The 20339-nt window shown below is 46.4% G+C and overlaps 10 protein-coding genes across 10 annotated transcripts; 5 read left to right on the forward strand and 5 right to left on the reverse strand.

Annotated features, from left to right (window-relative positions):
* Positions 1-181: 181 nt before the first annotated feature.
* On the reverse strand, positions 182-1900 carry M431DRAFT_119301 (hypothetical protein). The gene has a single exon (XM_024912067.1). It carries the CDS (start codon positions 1815-1817, stop codon positions 330-332), a length of 1488 nt encoding a protein of 495 aa, XP_024773153.1. The 5' UTR covers positions 1818-1900; the 3' UTR covers positions 182-329.
* An 845-nt stretch (positions 1901-2745) lies between these two features.
* On the forward strand, positions 2746-4185 carry M431DRAFT_509735 (hypothetical protein). Its single transcript, XM_024919346.1, has one exon. The coding sequence runs from the start codon at positions 3022-3024 to the stop codon at positions 3976-3978; it is 957 nt and encodes a 318-aa protein (XP_024773154.1). The 5' UTR covers positions 2746-3021; the 3' UTR covers positions 3979-4185.
* A 532-nt stretch (positions 4186-4717) lies between these two features.
* M431DRAFT_483603 (hypothetical protein) lies at positions 4718-5574 on the reverse strand (the record flags this gene model as incomplete). Its single annotated transcript, XM_024916135.1, has 2 exons — positions 4718-5184; positions 5391-5574. The coding sequence occupies 2 exons, from the start codon at positions 5572-5574 to the stop codon at positions 4718-4720; spliced, it is 651 nt and encodes a 216-aa protein (XP_024773155.1).
* A 1164-nt stretch (positions 5575-6738) lies between these two features.
* Positions 6739-8421, reverse strand: M431DRAFT_18025 (hypothetical protein). Its single transcript, XM_024913118.1, has 2 exons — positions 8211-8421; positions 6739-8139 (listed from the first exon to the last, which is right to left on the reverse strand). The coding sequence occupies exons 1-2, from the start codon at positions 8319-8321 to the stop codon at positions 6847-6849; spliced, it is 1404 nt and encodes a 467-aa protein (XP_024773156.1). The 5' UTR covers positions 8322-8421; the 3' UTR covers positions 6739-6846.
* A 380-nt stretch (positions 8422-8801) lies between these two features.
* Positions 8802-10029, reverse strand: M431DRAFT_556751 (hypothetical protein; the record flags this gene model as incomplete). The annotated part of the gene is made up of 3 exons (XM_024921458.1): positions 8802-8825; positions 8876-9381; positions 9432-10029. 3 exons carry the CDS (start codon positions 10027-10029, stop codon positions 8802-8804), a joined length of 1128 nt encoding a protein of 375 aa, XP_024773157.1.
* A 2403-nt stretch (positions 10030-12432) lies between these two features.
* M431DRAFT_88586 (hypothetical protein) lies at positions 12433-13628 on the forward strand (the record flags this gene model as incomplete). Its single annotated transcript, XM_024923925.1, has 4 exons — positions 12433-12564; positions 12644-12796; positions 12865-12891; positions 12966-13628. 4 exons carry the CDS (start codon positions 12433-12435, stop codon positions 13626-13628), a joined length of 975 nt encoding a protein of 324 aa, XP_024773158.1.
* A 965-nt stretch (positions 13629-14593) lies between these two features.
* On the forward strand, positions 14594-16014 carry M431DRAFT_509737 (hypothetical protein). The gene has a single exon (XM_024919347.1). The coding sequence runs from the start codon at positions 14667-14669 to the stop codon at positions 15828-15830; it is 1164 nt and encodes a 387-aa protein (XP_024773159.1). The 5' UTR covers positions 14594-14666; the 3' UTR covers positions 15831-16014.
* Positions 16015-16261: 247 nt separating this feature from the next.
* M431DRAFT_496780 (hypothetical protein) lies at positions 16262-18167 on the forward strand (the record flags this gene model as incomplete). The annotated part of the gene is made up of 3 exons (XM_024917523.1): positions 16262-17182; positions 17245-17528; positions 17615-18167. The coding sequence occupies 3 exons, from the start codon at positions 16262-16264 to the stop codon at positions 18165-18167; spliced, it is 1758 nt and encodes a 585-aa protein (XP_024773160.1).
* M431DRAFT_509739 (hypothetical protein) lies at positions 18159-19188 on the reverse strand. The gene has a single exon (XM_024919348.1). It carries the CDS (start codon positions 19169-19171, stop codon positions 18212-18214), a length of 960 nt encoding a protein of 319 aa, XP_024773161.1. The 5' UTR covers positions 19172-19188; the 3' UTR covers positions 18159-18211.
* Positions 19189-19852: 664 nt separating this feature from the next.
* Positions 19853-20297, forward strand: M431DRAFT_496782 (hypothetical protein; the record flags this gene model as incomplete). Its single annotated transcript, XM_024917524.1, has 2 exons — positions 19853-19875; positions 19931-20297. The coding sequence occupies 2 exons, from the start codon at positions 19853-19855 to the stop codon at positions 20295-20297; spliced, it is 390 nt and encodes a 129-aa protein (XP_024773162.1).
* Positions 20298-20339: the final 42 nt, after the last annotated feature.

A 20339-nucleotide genomic window follows, 5' to 3' on the forward strand; every position in this document is an offset into this window, starting at 1 on the left:
TGAGGCATTTTCTCATTGGAATTATCTACTCAAGCGGAAATAGGCGGTCAGCTCACATACTGGAGCGATTACCAGCGCAACCATAAGGTGAGCAATTCTTTTATGATCTATCTTTTTGGAGCAAATCTAACATGCTGGAATGATTGCTCTGTAGGAGGTAGCTTTCACGTTTGATCCCGCAATATAGCTTCTTGGGTGGTATATTTCGCGGCTACTGAGGCTCGCTGTAATGTCTATCCAATTTCTCTATCAATATGCTAAAATCGTATCCATCATCAATGCATTCTCTGCTATACACCTTTTTTTGCTCATATGCCATACAGTTCCTCTTACTCTATCGCCGAAGCAACATGCTTCTCACCATGCAGTACGGGATTGACGCGGTCATCCCATTCAAAGCCAAAAGATTCTCCAAGTTCCTTCCGGCATGCTGTTTTCACAGCCTCCAAAACATTGGGGAAGACGCCAAAGTTGGCAGGGTTGGCCTCGTCATTCTCACCACCCTGGAACACACCAGTGCGCACCAAGCAGGTATTCCAACCGTACATGTTGCCTCCGATAATGTCCGAGGCTGGGTTGTCACCGACCATATAAATGTTTTCGGGTATGCGCTCCTCTCCGTGGAGTTGCTCCATCCATGATGCGATAACCTCATCGGCGTACTTGTACGTCGCCATCTCAGGCTTTCCGTACACTACACGTTCCAGGTCAACACCAGTGAGCGCTTTGTACATAGCCTCGAGACCGATACGGAAGGTTCCCTGGCTCATACGAGGGATCGGATGCTCCGTGGGACACAGCATGTCTCCCTGGGAGAAGTAGATGGGAATCCGCTGAGAAAGAGGATCAGCAGCTACGGTGCCCAATCGGCCATCTTCAGATCTCAGAAGATCAATGATGATCTGCATGTCTGTAGCGTAGTCGCGTGAGTCGGAAAAGACCAGAATTGCCTCGATGTTTGTCTTGGAGAAATCACGAGGCCGGGAGCTGGCGCGCTCTTCCTCCGTGAACACACGGTAAGGTGCGATGGTGGTATCCCAAGCTACGATGTCGTTGGGCACCACAATATCACGGAATCCGTACTGCTCTGCTACTTCTCGGCATCGGTATCCCTCTCCTCCAACAACCAGTACTGTGTTGTAGTACTCGGCAAGGGCGCGCATTGGAGTGTGTGACTGAATGAACTGTTCTGTGTTGACAGGATTCTGCAGAATCTTGGCCAGCTGTTGCGTGCGGGCCAGCTCTGGCTTGCCTGATCCATTTGTTAGGAAGATGTGTGGGATCTTTATTCCGAGCTCGTTGTCTCCGTTCAGAATCTCCAGAGCTCTCTTCCCCTCTGGGATCAATCGATCACCGTGTACCAGTACGCCATCAATATCGAAGACAAAGGCCATGTTCTTAGCTTTCTTTGCCTTGTCTGCAGATACGTCTTGGACTTGGGCGGCTAGAATGTCTCGACTTGGCTGGATGGGAACGGCACCCGGCCCCAAGACAGCATCTCGATCGATATGGTGGACAGAGCTGAGTCGAGACTGTCTCTTGGAACGTGGAATGGGCAGTGAAGTGCCAAAGGAGTTCCGAGATGCCCTCCTGTCTCTCATCGATGGAGAGAGAGAAAGGTTATGCATGTACTTGGAGGCATCTGCATGAGGAGATCTTGTAGCAGGTATCTCAATGGCGTCATGAGTCGTTGAGGTAGGTGACATAGGGATAGCAAGAGCTCCCTCATGAATGTGGGCCGGAGCATCATTTGTTTTGCTCTGGACAGGCTGTGTTGGCGTTTCCACGCCGAAATCAACATCGTCGAAGGTTGCCATGGTTGCGGTGAGGGGTACGTGATAATAGAGTGAGTTTATCAAGCACTGACTCTCAGGGTCTCTTGACAGCACCGGGCTTCATGTTTTAATACTTGGGACGGAGAAGTGGCACAACTGATAAAGGAAGATAACATCCACAGAGGGAGTGGAGACAACAAGAGCCATTTCTTCAGATTCGTACAGTAGATACGGTGACATGGGCAAGAAGGTTTCGCTCATGATTCAGCCCTGATGTCATCGCTCTCATACGAAAACACCGAGTGCCTCAAGTCCACTCTCTCGCCTTAATCATCACGGTGGCTGCGTTCTGGCGGGAGCCACTCTCAGGCACCAAATCCACCAACTCAATCCAATGGTAACTCGACACAGCTTGTTGTCCCAGTAGAATATCGTCATTCTCGGCTCAGCATCGGCATTAGTTACACCTTTCTAACCACCGTCCATTATCGCGGTGGACACGATTCCCACAAGGCATCTCTTTTCGGTGTAAGAGATTTCGAAAATTGGGGCCGTTAGATGGGCCAGTCGGATTGGCCGGCGCCGTATGTGACGATAACCTAAGCAAGAGGCGCATCAAGTTTCGAGAAAGATGGAGACGGCGGGTCAGTTGTGGCGGTTTCAGTGGATGAGATTCGCCAGACAATCATGGCAGCATGTCAAGGCAGCCAAGCTGAAGTCTATTGTCATGGCCATCAATATACCGCCTAGGGGGGCGAAACGTCGGTCAAGATATCGCAGATCTTTATTAAACTTCGGAGAAAAGCCAGGTTTTACACGCCCCGTGCGTCATTTTTTCAGCGTCGAACTGGCTGAAAATCCTTCTAGCTGCAGTACCAATTCCACTATTACGGGTCAATCTGCCGCTCCGTTGCGTGCCACCAAGGTGCTTGGGTGGGTAAGTTGGCAAGTTGGCCAGTGATGTAGTAATGTCTCAGCTGTCAGAGGTTTGATCAACATACTCACTGGTACAATTTTATAAGAAACGGTGAACTCACAGGGGATTTGAACGAGAGGCATTAAAACCCTTTGCATGAGGCATATGTGGCCCTTCTAACGCCATTCAATCCCAGTATCAGAGCCCAAGCGCAAAAGTCTCATTTGTTTCAACATTCGTTATCTGCGGATCCATCATCATATCTCCCAAGTCGACAGGTCGAAATCCTCTACAATCACGACGGGGACAAGTGACACAACAACCAGAACCATGGCATCCAAAACCTTTACTCTGAATACCGGAGCCAAGATGCCGGCTGTCGGCTTCGGCACATTCGCCAACGAAGGCGCCAAGGGAGAGACATACGCAGCCGTCACAAAGGCGTTGGACGTTGGATATCGACACCTCGACTGTGCCTGGTTCTACCACAACGAGGATGAGGTTGGCGACGCAATCCGAGATTTCCTCGCTCGCCGACCCGACGTTACCCGCAAAGATCTCTTTATCTGTACCAAAGTTTGGAACCACTTACACGAGCCGGAGGATGTTAAGTGGAGTGCCAAGAATTCGTGCGAGAACCTCAAGGTTGACTACATCGACTTGTTCCTTGTTCATTGGCCCATTGCGGCTGAACGGAACGACGACATGAGCGTAAAAATAGGACCAGATGGGAAATACGTCATCAACAAGGCCCTGACAGAGAACCCTGAACCAACATGGCGAGCAATGGAGGAGCTAGCTAGGAGCGGTCTTGTCAAAGCAATTGGCGTCTCCAACTGGACTATCCAAGGATTGAAGCAGCTTCTTCAGATTGCCACCATCAAACCAGCAGTAAACCAGATTGAGATTCACCCATTTCTACCAAATGAGGATCTCGTGGCATTCTGCTTCCAGAACGATATCTTGCCAGAAGCCTACTCGCCGCTTGGCTCTCAAAACCAGGTTCCAAGTACTGGTGAGCGAGTACGCGATGATCCGACTCTCAACGTAGTTGCCGAGAGAAGCGGCTATAGCCTTGCTCAGATACTGCTGGCCTGGGGTCTGAAGAGAGGCTATGCTGTGCTCCCAAAAAGCTCGACTCCCAGCCGTATCGAAAGCAATTTTGTAATTCCAGAACTAAGCGACGAGGATTTCGCAGCCATCGAGCAGGTTGCAAAGGGGAGACATGCTAGGTTTGTGAATATGAAGGACACCTTTGGATACAATGTTTGGCCGGAAGAAGAATAAACTGTCTCTAAATATCATGAAGCTCTTATGAGAATTTATTTTTTTTCTCACTATTTTCATTCTGTTTCAGATATCTGAGCGAAAAAAAACAATAAAGAAATACTTCACCAGCTTGAGAAAAATACTGTCTCGCTACATGGTCAACTAGAGCCTGAATCCTGTATAGCGCATATCACGGCCATATCGAAAGCTAACATGTCAATCAACAGCTAGAAATAAGGCTTGTGGAATATTTTCAGAGACCATCTATCATTTGGATACATGGATCTACATATAGCAATGCAGTTCTTCAGTCTTACTAAAACATTTCATATTTCCTTCGTTTTAATAATCATCTAAGATAATCCTGGATAGTAATAGCGGCGAGTTTCGTATCTCAGGACATTATATTTTAGACTCGGGCCTCATGCTCTTGAATCCTGTTACGCTCTCATAGAGTTTAAAACAAAGTAGTCCCATGGTTATTTCTCTTACATATAGGTAGTAATTACTCACCTATTCATCGCCATTATACTCTTGGTTGAATTTATCTCGAATGAGAGTCCATTATAAATCAGGTTATGCTTCTAACCGTTGAAGTGGTTTTGAAGAATAACATAAAATATGTCCCTCATTTTGGGCATTCTGGCTTCATATCCTTCAATGACCATTCTCAAAGATCGTTTCTTCTGCACGGAATTCTCAAGACATTCTAATAATTGACACCTGTCCTAGCTTTAACAATCGAAAACTAAACAAACTAGCTACTAGATGCAATCTGAACTAACTTGCTGAGGCCAACAACCTTTTCACTAAAGGTAAGAATGCCGCTGGTTCCCATGATATCGATCATAGGCAAATCAGCCTTCAACGTCTTCGCGAGCCATGTTCTGAATTCTGTAGCGACCAAAGAGTCAACTCCATTGGAGCTGATTGATTTGCCCGGATCAATATCATCAGCAGCCATTGATAAGAGCTTTGAAAGCTTGAGTCGAATTTCATTTGAGACAATTACGAAGGCTTCATCAATTGCTGTTGCTGCAGCGAGTTGAATTGGTACCAGGAGGATAGGATCATCTTCAACAGCATCGTTCGCTGCACTCGTTTCACTATGGAGATGTCGGAATAGAGGCAGATTGAGATAACTGGGCACTGGCATGCGACGCTGCTTGTATAATGCAGCATTTGTCAACCCAGATTCCTCAGCAGTTGCTGGGGTCCTGACATCTTCGCGTAACCAGAGTGTCAAATTTGATTAGCGAATTCCGTCCTACTAGGCTTTGCGTTAATCCGAAGCTAATTCGCCTTGAAACAGAGAGGGTGTCATGAAGAGACTCTCAGACTATGTAACGTACAGCCAGACGATGTATCTGTCAAAGTTCTGGTCAACAATTCTCTTCTTTATTTGAGACCTCCTTTGTCATACAGCTCACCATGCATAGTCTTAAGTTTGTTCCTTTTCTTCTTCTGTTCAATCATGTTCATCATGCATTGTGTGGTGCAATATAATTTGTCGTCAGAGAGGCGATAGAACCGCTCGATACAGGGAAGCCATTGCCAGATGCTTCCGTCGATGCACTTCCTGATTATGATACTGTTAGAGTTGCTACCGTTCATTTCGAATACCTTAGCACCTCAGCTGAAGTACCACAAGTGGCGGCAGAGCTGGCGGTAATGCAGTTCATTATCCAGCAATACGGTTTTGAGGTCAGCGACTTGGCGATTCCCCAATCTTCAAGTTTAGATGCGCAGTCATTTCTGGAATCGCAAATTACATCGCTATATTCTGGATTAAGCGGTCCCGGGGCCCTTGTGATTATTATATACGGCGGCCATGGTGACGAAGGCGGCTTATGGACAATAAGTCGAGGGACTGAGTAAGTCAATCATCTAGCAACTCCAAATCACTATCAGTCTACATTAGCTTTGTCATTTAGGAATATGTGCTAATATACCCATATTCAAACCGCTGTCAGCTGGAGCAGCATAGATGCCAATATTATTGCCCCAACGGGCGTCGATACTTTCCAAATCGTCGACGCATGTTTTGCTGGCGGCTTTGTTGCTACATCACAAAATTGCCCCGACTTCGTGGGCTAGCCGTGCAGCTTTTAGTGCCATAACATCTGCAAGCGCTTGTTCGGTCCCTGGGGCTAACCAGCTGGCTTTTACTAAGGCGGTTATACATACTCTGGCCCCCGCTGACGATACTCTTCCCACGAGTTTCACGCCTACACGTCTTTTCAACGCGCTCCCCAGGGTAAATCAAGCTTATGCACAGTTGACTGGCGATTCTCAAGAAGTTAATGCTATAATTTCTGGGAATTATATTCCCCAAATTTACGAGCTGGGCACAACCATCCCTCCTCTTGGAACAGGAAGCACACGCAAAATTGCGCCATTAGATTGCTAGTCTTGAGAAAAAGAGAGATCATGGCTGGATATAAAGCATTGGGGTCATATGTATACTCGCAGATAGCAGTTATATAATAAGCCTATTGAGACTTGAATGCCAAAGATCCACGTCAAAGCTAAACAGAGGCCTGAATGTACATCACGATTAAGTTGGCGAATTTTTTAATATTCTTTTTCGAATCCAATGAAAAAATTAATCATACCGAGTATGTAAGGCCTAGCTATGTAAAAAGATGCAATAGGATATAGGTTCGCTAAGATTGGCTTGGGTAACTAGCAGTAACGTGGTACTAGCACACTTAGAGTCCTAGGAAACACCACCACTAAGGTACAAAAAAAATGTCTACAACAGTAGAGAAATCCGGTCTTGGTATTGGATCATCTGTTACTTACATATTGTACCGTGTGTAAGACTTCTACAAAGACTTTGAATCTCATATATGTAAAAATATATCGAGAGCGCTGCAATGCCAATCACTGCTGAAAATCACTTACTGATCCTCTGATTGCTTCATCAACATGTACCCTCTTGATTCCAGGACATGGTCCAAGGCAAACCGCCTTATCTGCAAGTCCCTGGATTAGCTTATCGATGTTAATTGTTATTTGCAGGCTCTCTTGTGCTTGTTGATTTGTTGCTGCACTGTCCGTTTGAGCGCGCATCTCGGGATACCACTCCGACAATGCGAAATTATTTCGTCCAGTCGGCACGGTCTGGCCTTCTCGGAAAGCTTTGCCAAATATTGTAAAGTCATGTTCTGGAATAGCGGCACGTTTCGTCCTTGACTCTTTTCGAAAATCTGATATATCCACCAACGGAGCATGAGGTCTGAGCGTACCCAATGTGGCTGCTTCTGGTGATGGCTGGTCTTCGATCATCGGAGCTGATAGACTTATGATATCACTGGGCGAGCCCATTCGAACAAATATTCCTCGCTGTTCAAGATATTCTTCCACATCTGGAGCCTCTAACCACTCTCCTTGGAGGTCGGAAATGGCCGTGTTAAGCATTGTTCTTGTCCGTCCAAAGTGTAAATTTTGCAAGTTTGGCGGCGATGACCTTGGAGTCAAAGTGTTTAGTTCTCCTTCGATAAGACGCATCATCTTGGGTAAAGCCGCATTTCGGCCATCGCCATATTGGCAGTCCACAAAGAACGCACTCGGGTTTCCAGAAAGGCGACGAGCAGTTCTTTCTAGAAGTTTTTCCGCTCGCTCCAGTTGTAGTGGTAGAATCATCGCCGGATTAATGGCAACGACTGAGAAGTTTCCCAGCTGCAGAAGTGCTATGGCTCTTGTCAGACAGGCCAATAGCAACCGCTGCGAGACTGGAGCTGGCTTGCTACTAGCAAATGCTCCATACTGCCTCTGATGAGGATGATAACTATGGGCTTTTGTCGTTTGATTCTCATCAACTGTGAGATCGCCAGTCAGATAGCCGGTAGGTTCATGATCAGCATCCATCTCATCCGCTGAGGCAGCTGGATCTTCTTCAGGAGATTGGTTCTGGTCGCCGGTCAACATAGACTTTTCCATGCGAGCTTTCCTTGCTATAGATACGATATTCATCGCTGTCTGGTTGAGCTGAGTCATGACACCAGGAGGTAGCTCCTTTCCCCTTTGTGAGACATGTTCATAAAATTTTATAAACTCGTCAATAGAGCCATCCAAAGCCACCTCAAGCGATTCAGCACGAGCTTTTGCAGATACAAGAGCGCTTTGTTTCCGGCTACGATACGACCGCTGTGCCAGTCTCATTCGTGTTCTTCTCTTGTTGAATAAGTTAGATGAGGTTGTTTCGATGTTTTGTCCGGGTGTAAGGCATAATGCAGTTGACTTACCGCTTGATCGTTCGCTGCCTCCTGGCCCGTCTCGATCATCCGTGGACGCCCGGGCCGGCGCCGCGGCGCAGTTTCAGCCTGGACATCTGTGATTGGTTTATTGCTTCTCATGTTATTATTGTCGAATAGCCCGTAAATCCAGCTCGGCTTCAAGATAAAGGGTTTGTCTATATATTATTTTATCTTCGTTTGTAATGACCAGAGCTTCTCACCCAGCCGTAGCGGGGCAGCCGAGCTGACGAATATTTCCCAAGTCCTCTGTGGCGCCAATCATCTCACGCTAACGCCGGAGAAAGTGGTAAATCAGACAAATTGTTTTTTGTTTAAGACCGACGTCTATTTGTAGTTGTGTGCTCCGGGATATTTTATTATTACTAAGTATTCTGAGGTAATAATTGGGAATAAAGGTTCACAATTGAACAGTGAATAATTTATACTATAAAAAGTAAATATAATAGTAATAACTGTAAGATTAATTGTAATTCAATAACCTAGCATGACTTGAGATTCCAATGGATTCATTTATACTTAAAAAGCCATAATAATTGATGCGCCATCAAAATTGTCATAAGCTCAGCTAGTTCTAAAACATCAATCTGTATCAATTACTTCTTTCTTCTTGAGAATATTGCTTCTCACCAGAATTATATATCCGACACAGCTGCCTGTCTGATTTTCTCCAAAAGCCGATGAGTTCTTGCAGCCGATTCGAAAGTGGCGTATCTAGAAACATCTCCCTCAGCAAACGCCTCATACAGAAGGGCCAGATTGGTGGCCATTGCTGGGGCTGTTTGGACCGCTGGTTCAGTTTCATCCTGGAACTTGATCACATGTACAGGCTCATTTCCAACTTTCATTTGCAGCACTGGCTCTTTGTTTAACATTTGCCACCATGATGGACCAGTGATCAGAATTTCGCCCTTTGTGCCGGAAATGTACCACCTAATGCCCGTCTCTTCAGCGGTTGACCCCGGCTTGCGGAAAGACAGTGATGCAACAGCTCCGCTATCAAGAAGGCCTTGAACAAAAATATGATCAGGGGCAGTTTTCTCATATTCTGGATCAATCGTCTCGTTTTGGGTCCCCACTATGCGCACAGTCTTATATTGTGATTTCAAAATAGACTGCACATGAGAAAGATCACCCAGGATGTGCGTGAAGGAGTCCAGAACTAGCATGTATTAATGCGTTGAGCTTTTGTTACGGCGAGGCAATACTCACAGTGCCCGAAAAAGATGTAGAACTCGTTCCCTCCGCTTGACATATCGAGATAATACTTCGCATCCTGTGGCCAGATCTCCATCGGAAAATTACTGGATGAAGCAATAACAGTCGAGCTTAGCACACGACCTATGCAATCACTTGTTACCAGCTCCTTCAACTTCCGTACCATGGGAGATGAGCGCGCCTGTAATCCAACAGCATTCTGGACGCCGTGAGAGTTTGCAAGCTGTGTTAGCTCCTCCGCTTCGTTTAAATTAGCACCTAGCGGCCATTCGACGAAGACCTTCTTGTTCTTGAGAAGAGCCGGTTTGATAAGCTCATAGTGTTTCTGGACCCGAACGGAAACAACGATCAAGTCTATTTCTGGATCATTGGCAATGTCCTCAGGACTTCCGTATGCCTTAGTTGTAGATGGCAGATTGTGAGCTTCGATGGAGCGTTTCGCTGACTCAACACTCGAGTTTGCCAGTGCCACAATCTCATAATTTGTTGATTGCAATAGCGAAGGTAGATGTCCTAAGGCAGTCCAGCTTCTGGTTGAGGCGAATTCCTGGGCAGGCGTCAGCCCGATGAGACCGACACGGATGATTGCCATAACGTTGGATGACCTTTTGCAGTCGCAATCTTCTAGTTTCTTTTCCTTGTTACAATTCTTAAAAATTTCAGGACTGCCTTTTGCCAAGATATTTATACTTTCGGAAGCATATCAGACGAGTAGTATTGCTCTGTGAGTAGAGTTGGCCACGCATCTCCAAAGTCCGCAACACAAAATGCTGTAATTCCGCTCCGCTTGCAACTCCTGTCTAAACCAATACTGGCAGAATCCTTTTCATCCAGAGCCTTTTACAGACGATATCTACGAAGCCATCGGAATTTTCCGCAAAAAGGCTGGAGGGAGGCAAATGATAGATATCTACCAGACGGTTTACAAAGACACAAACAACATCTTTAAATCCCTAGTATTCATCTTGTACGAGTACATCTCATGAACGAGTTACGGGCCGGTCTCATGCTTTGTTCACAGCTTGTCATACTCGGAAGATACGATCTCCTAGCTGACAAATATGGTGTTGCAGTAGGCTATGAGTGCAATCAGCTTCCCACGAGTTTAACGGATCAGCTGTTCGCATTAACATTGCTTCTATTGTGGTTAGTTTACCGAGAATTTTGGGTCCTTACCTTCTGCATGCGTCTTATGATTGATATGACACATGAAAACAGATCTAGTGGAAATACAATCAGATATGTTCGAGGGAGTGATAATTTCGCAAGATTAACGATGTCACACTGGTTCCAAAGAAGCACGTCAAATTTGTGTGTTTATTTAAGCTTGCTTGTAAATTGCGTCAATGTTGTGGAATGTTACTGTTGGAAACTGACAAAGTACTTAGTCCATGGACGACCCGGATACACTGTAGTGAAGGAGAAGAATCAATCAGCGAAGAGACAATGAGGCAAAGGACCAACTGGCCGGGTACAGTCGCATAAGATAACTCGTGATCAAGTATCAAAGATAATGAATGGGATTTAGTACTGATCACGTAGATCAGCACCATGGTCAGTGTTGAAGTTTGGGACTATTTCAAGGATAGTCTTTACCCTCTGTCCGGCACAGACAGCCAACTCTTCAGCTGTTAATATGAAACTTACATTTATTAAATGAGAGTCCAATCGTAACAAGATTACTTCAACGGCAAGTTTCAAATGCCAAAATACACTAGAGTCAACTGGACGTCTCCAGTCCTAGACATGGAAGCATAATTCCGACAGCTTCCCCACAAACCGATGAGCCGAGACACCGAAACATCGCTCCTGAAAGCAGCCATTATTCGAAATATGACCCTGACGTTGAACACCAAGTTTTGCCTCCCAAAGGCTCTTGAGTAATTTGGATTCGTTCAGTCATGATTGACTACGGGTGTTTGACATCTTGGTTCGTTTTCTCCTGCGGCCTCACGAGTAGCGTCACTTGAAGCCATACCAACCCAAACGAAGGGTTGACTGATGCACAGGAGCAAATTCCGGGTTGACACTCGTCAGCGATATCAATTTCCTAAGCCATATTACTACCAATCGCAATGTTTGGCAAGCTGAGACTATACACCAGAATCGTGAACTACATTCTCGCCGTGCAAAGCGAAGAGCTAAGTTATGCCTTCAACGCGGCACTGGTTCGTCAACGGGCGCGATTTTCTGGAAGCACTCCAATGATAGAACGGGATCGTACCATTGTCATTATTGGCGCATCATTCGCTGGGCATCACGTTGCTCGCTTAGTCGCCGGCCAATTACCCCCAAAGAGTCGATTTCATGTGGTCGTTGAGCCAAACAGCCATTTTCATTTCACTTGGTTGCTCCCACGATTCTGCATCATTAAAGATCACGAACATAAAGCTTTTATTCCATACGGACAATGCGTCAATTGCTTGCCTGGTGGTTTTTCTCACAAATCTTACATACCTCAACTGCACAGGGCAGTCTCCTCGCTCTGGACTCCTCGCCCCCTTGTCACCACACTCAACATCCGCGAATGGATATATAAAGGTTAATCCGACGCTTCAAATTGCCGATGAAAACTTTCCAAACATTTTTTGGCAGACGACCACTCTGAATTGTTGTTCAGGAGCAAGGAGAAAGAAGTTACCGTGATGACGAGTTCGACTTGGGTCAGGCGCCAGTCATCTCACGCTAACACCGAAGAAAATCACAAGTCGGACAAATTGTTTTTTATTTAAGACCGGCGTCCATTTGCAGTCGTATACTTCGTGTATATCCTCGATTACTAAATATTTTGAGGCAGCAACCGGAAATAAGGATCAATAACTAAATAATTGATGATCAACAACACAGAAGTACAACATATAAAAAGATATTTCTCGTCCTTCTTCCGTCGATATGATTTTGGTCAGTAGTCAAGAGAAGGAAATAACAGAAAAGGGAAACATCCTGCACTTTCACCAATCAATTGCTTACCATAACGTCTCATCCACATTACAGAATGTCTTCTCAATATGTGTCGCTCGCCATCGGGGCTCATACTTGGACACCCGACAACATTCCAGAGGTTGAGGGTCTCGTGCAGGTTATGCGCAAGCATGGAATCAAGATCATTGACACTGCTAGAAGCTATGTATGCGAATAGTTTTCAGCCTCCTTTTCTTCATATTTATACAAGCCCGAGAAAATGGCTGATTAATTGGACAACACAGGGCCTTGGTGCATCGGAGACCACTATCGGACTCAAAAAGTTGGCTGGCGAATTCGCCATCGACACAAAAGCAGCCACAGGAATAGCGCCTGGTGCGGGGCACAAGATTTTAGAATTCGCCAAGGAGAGCTTAGAAGCACTGCAAACTAACAAGGTAAAACGGTCCTAAGCACATGAATTTACATGCGATGTTGTTAGTTAGGTTCTGACTGTACAAACTAGGTCCGGGTTTTCTTTATACATGCTCCGGTGAGTAACTGACTTCCTTTTTGTTACCACGTTGTGCACGCCTTCATTAACTCTTGTTTTTCTCAAACGCAAAGGATGAAGACACGCCTGCAGATGTGCAAATGGAAGCTATCCAAACGCTGTATAAGCAAGGGGCTTTTGAAACGTTTGGAGTGTCTAATTTCACTCCAGAGCAGGTGATTGAGTTCTACAACTACGCCAAATCCAAGGATTACGTTCTTCCTACAGTATATCAGTCTAGCTACTCGCTGGCTGTTCGTCAGAACGAAACAAGACTGTTCCCAACTCTCCGCAAACTTGGCATTTCAATCCAAGCTTACTCGCCAATGGCAGGAGGCCTGCTATCAAAAACTCCAGAGTACATTGAATCCGGAAAGGGAAATTGGGATCCCAATACCATCACTGGCAAGATCTTTCGCGACCTTTACTATAAACCGTCTTATTTGAAGATGTTGGAAGAATTTGGGAAGCTATCTGAAGAGACTGGTGTCAGTCGATCGGGTTTAGCTTATCGTTGGGTGAGATATCATTCGGCTCTCAAGCCAGAGCTTGGAGATCAGATGATTCTGGGCTCTGTGAATGCTCAACAGTTAGAGGATGCCGTGGGAGAACTTAACAAAGGCCCTCTCGAGGCAGAAACGGTTGAAAAGCTAGAAGGTCTGTGGCAGCTTATCAAGGATGATGCTCCAATTGACAATCTCATCTCCGTCCGCAAGGTTGTTCGGGGATCTGCATAGAGCTCGAGGTTTATCCAAGCAGAGCTGCAGAGTACATGGTTCAATTATAGACCACTACAGATATCATTTCTAACAGTATTAAGGCTTAATATAACTTATTAGATTGAGTGTAATACACAGCTTCATTCGGTACCTTATTTTACTTGAGCGCTTGCGATGAGCCACAACCCATCGAAGGCTAAAAATAGTTCTGAATGTTAATAATGCAAGGCACAGTTTTCGAAATTATATTTAGCCAATATGGAATATTGGGGAGATATGACAAAAGCCTGCATAAAATTGCGAAGTCAAATGAGCCATTGGGTAGACACCGATAACTTCCCACTAACTCTAAGCTCTGTTTCAGCATTGAAGCGCATCCAAGCCCGATATTCATTGTAGCTAACTATGTGGCGCATTACAAGCTGTTGCAGACTACTATATACATGATACCTGATAACAAGAAGTTGACTTTATCCCTACTTCTCCTTATTTGCATGCTCCCATCATGGCCATTCATCCCAGTGGCGACAACCAACCTACCCTATAAATGTGCGACTTGGAAATAAAAGCACTCATTCAAGTCGCGCATGACAAATAAACTTCAAAAGAAACCGAAATGATGTTTTACCTTGTAAAGTACACTGTATATGAAAGGCAATCTCATCAGTACAAAACTTCTTTTACAGGCATTCGGCCAGAAGATAAACTACGAGATAAACATCCGTCAAGCTGATGCGGATTGGTCGAAACTCTCACGGTGCAAATTAACCCCTGTGATTCAGCTTACATAACCCATAGATAACCCCCAGTCTCCACAGGGTCTTACCAAAAGAGGCTCGTTAGACCCTGAAAACTTATCTCCACGAGAGTATCAAAAAATTTTCACAAGCCAGCAACAGGCCCCACGTGGGCTAGTTGGACGGATGTCAGAGGGGCGAAGGGCCTCTCCACTATAGAAACGGTGAAGAGGGAAGAAAAGGGGAAGAAAATCACCTCTGTAAACATTTCTTTTGCCAGCAAAACCCGTCTGGCTTCCGCTGAAGCAGTGCCTTTACGATGGGGATGCCTGCTGTGGAGACTCCCCTGGTTCCGCTGTCTCTAAGTCTGCCACCCCTCAGGAAATCGACTAGTCTCACAGAGGCTCAGGCACGGCAAGCTCTGCGGCGGCTTCACGAATTTACTTTGTATCCAATCCCGCCAGTGCTTGAGCTGGGATCGACCAGTCACAACCAAGATGCCTCCGCGTTAGACTCAGGTTATGCGTCTGAGACTGAAGCTGATGAGGCATCCAAGGCGGGCAAGGCGATCCCTCTGTATCTGGACCCGATAGAACGCGACTTCGCCGTGCGCTGGCTCACTGCGTTCATTGGACAAGCCTGGGAGTTCCCTCTGAGCGATGACATACGCGATGAGTTTGTGGATGCTGCATGTTCACTGCTATCGTATTTCACTTCCCCCGAGGATGACTCCAATACACCTGATGAAGATCCCGGCATGACGCGCCGATTTCAGTTCTCGACTGGCAACGGTGCCGAAACCTTTGTGGTTGATCTTTATGATACTCCCATGCAAACAGGCGAAGACCACACCGATGTTGGCCTGCAAACTTGGGGAGCGTCCATCGCATTCTCTCAGATGTTTTGCACTGCGCCCATGGATTTTCTGGCGACCACGAAAGCACTTGATTCCTCTACTCGAATTGTTGAGCTTGGTGCCGGAACAGGCCTTGTCAGCCTGGTTCTTGCAAGTCTGTTACCAACGATAACCGATTCATTGCCGTCTATTGTCGCAACCGACTATCACCCCACCGTACTAAAGAACCTGGAAAAGAATGCAGCGTCCCATTACAAAGAAGGATCTACAGCAATGGTGCAGGTGGCTCATCTTGATTGGTGTGCACCTCCATTAGACGTACCTGCAGACATCCTTGTGGCAGCAGATGTTGTCTATGCAGTGGAGCATGCGCGATGGCTTCGTAATTGCGCTGCTTCTTTACTCACGCCGGACGGTGTCTTTTGGTTGATGGTTTCTATCAGACCTAATGGCAAGTTTGCGGGTGTTTGTGATTCGATAGAAAGCATATTCACCAAGCCAAGCCTATCTGACATGAATGGCAGCCGATATCTGGAAATTTTGGATAATCGGTGGATTGACAAGAAGGATAGCGTTGGGCGAGCCGACGAAGTTGGTTACAAACTCTTTAGAATTGGATGGGCGTGAGCAATATGGGTAATTGACATTTTTGGCGTTACTATGGTAGAAAGGGTTGCAATTTATAGAGCGTGCTGCGCAGTAGATTAGACATAGAGCAAGACTTTACTGGCATTAGAAAGATAGATGGCTTCTAGAAATTTTACGATAAATGGTTGATACTCTAAAGATTCAGTAGCTGGAATAATTCTAGGCGGATGAGCATTTGGTGATTGCTGTAACATATCTCTCGGCATTGTCTTTCAGCACCGGAGCGAATGATTGCACGCACTCACTGATGGACCTCAATCGACAACTTTTGGTGCTGTAATTCGGCGGTGGCGGAGCCGGACAGTATCTCGGGCGGCCGCACTGTCAGAGAGCCCAAATACATGTACGTAAATTTTCGGCCGACGCTGAATCACCCAAGCTATGGCTTTCAGCTTTCATCAAGCCTCGAAATGGAAAGTGAAATGACCACGCCAAAACGCGGCGACAAGAGGATCAAGGGCCGAGTCGCGATAGCATGCACCGAGTGCCGCGACCAGCATCTGCGGTGCGACGCTGTCGTGCCGACCTGCTCTAGATGCCGCAACTTACACAAAACATGTGTCTATATGGATTTACGGCGGAGCCGCCGGAGACACGCTGAAGTCGAAAAGCTGGTGCCCTCGGAGCATCACAACGATGACTTAACGGCAGTAGAGGCCAGAGACATTCCGGCAGTATATCAACAGAGTCATCTTTCTGAGGAACCTCGGTTACCTTCAGGACCGTCGAGCTCTCTACCACCCTTTATCTCGTCCAGCAATGCTCTGCGGCCAACTGTGTTTGCGGATAATGACCTTCTTTCCACTAGGTCAGTTGATGGGTTTTATAAGTTCTTCTTCCCGGGCCATCCATTCATCTTACCGCAAGCGCACTTGATGCGTCACTTTGAGAAGACCCCAGATTTCAGCTATGGATTGGTTCTGATGATTGCTTTCATTGGTTCGCTTTATACTCACGACTCGCTGGCAAACGATTACAGGCAACAGGCTGAGCAGGCTCTGGGGAGTCAACTTGCTCCTCATGGGTTTAATGTTCAAGCTTTGATGCTTCTAGCCCTCACTCTGGAATGGTCCGGTGAGAATGAGAGAGCCGCCATGTATCTTGAACGGGCAAAAACTATGGGCCTGGAGATTGGCATCCATCGGCGAGATTTTGCTTCTCGCTGTGGCCACGGGGATAAAGTTTTGGAAGAAAGCTGGCGACGCACCTGGTGGGAGCTCTATGTGATTGACGCACTTTTCGCCGGCATTCGCCACCTTCCCACATTCACATCTTGGGGAGTAGATACAGATGTTGAAATTCCCTGCGAAGAAAAGCTCTATGTTACAGGGGTGAGGCACATTTATACCAACCTTCATGGACTATGACCTTCTTTATATTGACCATGCCTAAGATGATTCCTCAGCCTCGGACGCTTCGCGAGTACGACAACCGTGGGTTCGATGACAGCGATGAAAGCTTCTCCTCCTTTGCATATCTCATCGATGCCACCCGGATCCTTGGGACAACGTTAGCTGCCGGTGACATTGCAAACAAGTCCGCCTATTCTTTGGTGAAGAATGCTGAAGCAAATTTGATGAGCTGGGATTTGCATTTGCCACATGCGAAGCGCGACCCTGTTCAATCCGATGGAACTTTGGATGAAGTGCTATTCAAGGCTCATATGGCAATAAATACGTGAGAATATTCCGAGAAAGAGTTCATTCCCCCCTCTTCTCCCATACCGAGCTTTGTTTCACTGTATGCTAACGACATCCATGTAGTACGTCTACTCATCTACATCGACCAAGATCGATGCTACACTACACTACAATGGAACTTCTATGCTCAAAATATGCACCGCCGCTTCCCGCCGAAGTTCTGAGTGCTGAAGAGCAGCATCAGGATAGACATACGCACAAGGCAATTAATGCGGCAAAGAACTTTGTCGATTTACTTACCGCCTCTTCTTCACCGCTAACACATAGCCCCTTCGTCATGTGTATGGGATCATTAGCCGTGGCCACTTATCTGTCTGGTTGTGAGCATATATTGACAGGTTCCGAATTAGCACATGCCAAAGATCGGATTCGGGTATTCTTAGGCATACTGAAGGCATTCACAAGAATATGGTCGCAGGCGCGGCATTGGTCAGAAGAGATGAAGCTAATGGCAAGAGTAGTTCTTGACCAACAAGACGGCGCTGGGCGGATCGATTTCCCATCAATACAAGATATGCCAAGTTTCGAAGAGATAGCCTTCGACGATGGGCTGTCACAAGAGATCAATGTAGCAGACATGGGCAAAGACTGGGGAAATTTGATGGAAAATATATGAATAGCGCAGCTACTTGAAAGAATTCGCAGCCAACCACCGCATACTTATTTTTCAGCGACGAATTTGATCACCGCTTTTCCTTTCCTGCCTCTTTGTGCTGCAAATTTCCAGGCCTCCACCGCTTCTTCCACTTCAAAAGCCACAACAGGAATGGGCTTCAGAGTACCATCGTCTATAAGTGAAGCCACCTTAGAAAGAGTATCGCCGTCGGGAGAAACAATAAAGTGTAACCACCTAACTTCTGGATGGTTCTGTAATTCTTCAGGCTGTCCCCTGTCGAAAGCCCATGCTGGGGCTGGGTCCCCTACTGTTACGATGATACCAGTCCCGTTCACTGTATTCCAGGTTTTGGTCAACGTTTCGCCTCCAACGGTATCAAAAACTGCATCCACGCCTTGAACCTTGTTGTGCCAATCAGGATCGTTGTAGTCCAGGACCTGATCTGCCCCTAGTTCTGCTAACATAGCGTGGTTCGAAGAAGAAGCCAGGCCGATAACCTCTGCATTGAGAAGCTTCTTTGCCATCTGTACCAACATAACACCAACCGCTCCTGAAGCGCCTGTTACAAGGATTTTGCTGCCTTTATCCAGATTCGCACGCTTGAAGATTGCTTCCCAAGCCGTCAGTGCCGGGATTGGAAGAGCTGCTGCTTCTGCATGAGAAATGGATGAAGGTTTGATGGCTATCTCATTTGGCATAGCAATTGCGTATTCTGACTGGCCTCCCTGAGGAGCGTCTGCATCAATCATTGCGTAAACCCTTTGCCCAACCGAGAGTGGTCCGCTGTACTTAGGCCCGAGGGCATCGACTGTACCGGATATATCATGTCCTGGAACTCTGTTGGAAGAAGCATATAGCTCAGGCCAAATGACTTCGTCTGCCGTTATTCCAGCAGCATGAATCTTGATAAGAACCTGTTGTCCGGTGGGAGTTGGCCGAGGCAGGGTATCTGATAGAATGATGCGGTGATCATTTTGACTGCCCAAAATTTGAACGGCTTTCATTGTGTCGATGTGGGTAGATAGGCGAAGATAATCAAGTAGTGATAATGTTATCTGTAGATGAGAGGTAAAGTTTAGCCTCTTGAGCGTAGATGGAAAAGCCTTGCGATTTATAATAGCAGCATATGTCCGTTGAGAGGGTGACTGTACAATTTATGACTTGAGGTTTCCTGGTTACTGCGGTTATCTCCCCTTGCCCAGCTACTAGATCGATTATAAGGTAGTAAAAAGGATAGGAACATTTGTGTGGAATCGACCATGGCAATTCCCGAATGTTTCGTCACTCAACGATCACTGATCATAATGTGAACAAACTTCGGGTAATGACATGCCTGTATTCGGGTCGGGCGCCCGGAAAGCCACAATCGACCCGAGTGTGGGGCTCGTGTGAACTGACCCGACCCGAGTGACGAGTGAATGTTGAGCCGGAGCACGTTTGACAGCTCTTAGAGGTTGACTGATTATCCATCTAATAGGTCAATTAAGTCATCGGACGATTGCCGCATTGTCTCATCTCATATAATCGGACATTAAAACTTTCCAAGTATGTGTGTATGGTTCGTTTCTATATAAGAGACAGCGAGGGCTTCTCAGTTGCCGAAACTGTTATAGACTTGAAACATCCCTCATCGAAACCCTTTACTTCGATTTACCAGAGTTTCTTACGTTATCTAAAGAAATACCATGGCATCTTCAGTGACGAAAACGTAAGCGCCTTCATATATACAAATACCGAGAACTCTACTGATGCTGTATGGCTAGCAATCGACCGCGAGAAGACATTAAAGTCCTCTTTGACTACGAGTTGGCCAATGCACCTGGAAAATCGATCATCGGTGTCCATCTTGATTACCCTCCTGAAGGTTTCACTCCTCCGCATCGGCACGGCGGTGCCACCGTTGTCGCCTATGTCCTTGCAGGCGAGCTTCTGAGTGGCATGAACGGCAATCCTCCCAAGGTGTACTCCCCTGGGGAAAGCTTTATGGAGCTTCCTGGTTGTCATCATACTGTGGGGGAGAATACTAGCAAAACTACGTCGACACAGGCTATTGCTATTTTTGTAGTGGATACTGATGTTGTCAAGACTGGCGGTTATGAGGCCTTGACAGTGCTTGATGAGGGTTGGTAAAAAGATGTATGACGGAGAATATATGGTCTGTTACCAGGAAGG

Source organism: Trichoderma harzianum, assembly GCF_003025095.1.
Source record: "Trichoderma harzianum CBS 226.95 unplaced genomic scaffold M431scaffold_8, whole genome shotgun sequence".
Lineage (NCBI taxonomy): Eukaryota > Fungi > Ascomycota > Sordariomycetes > Hypocreales > Hypocreaceae > Trichoderma > Trichoderma harzianum.

What these genes read in the sequence shown, in the direction of transcription:
- M431DRAFT_119301 (XM_024912067.1), bottom strand. Translation starts at nt 1,817, where the DNA reads ATGGCAACCTTCGACGATGTTGATTTCGGCGTGGAAACGCCAACACAG.
- M431DRAFT_509737 (XM_024919347.1), top strand. Translation starts at nt 14,667, where the DNA reads ATGGGGATGCCTGCTGTGGAGACTCCCCTGGTTCCGCTGTCTCTAAGT.
- M431DRAFT_509739 (XM_024919348.1), bottom strand. Translation starts at nt 19,171, where the DNA reads ATGAAAGCCGTTCAAATTTTGGGCAGTCAAAATGATCACCGCATCATT.
- M431DRAFT_18025 (XM_024913118.1), bottom strand. Translation starts at nt 8,321, where the DNA reads ATGAGAAGCAATAAACCAATCACAGATGTCCAGGCTGAAACTGCGCCG. An exon ending in AGGCAGCGAACGATCAAGCG is followed by an intron (nt 8,140 to 8,210) that starts GTAAGTCAACTG and finishes TTATTCAACAAG; the next exon opens with AGAAGAACACGAATGAGACT.
- M431DRAFT_509735 (XM_024919346.1), top strand. Translation starts at nt 3,022, where the DNA reads ATGGCATCCAAAACCTTTACTCTGAATACCGGAGCCAAGATGCCGGCT.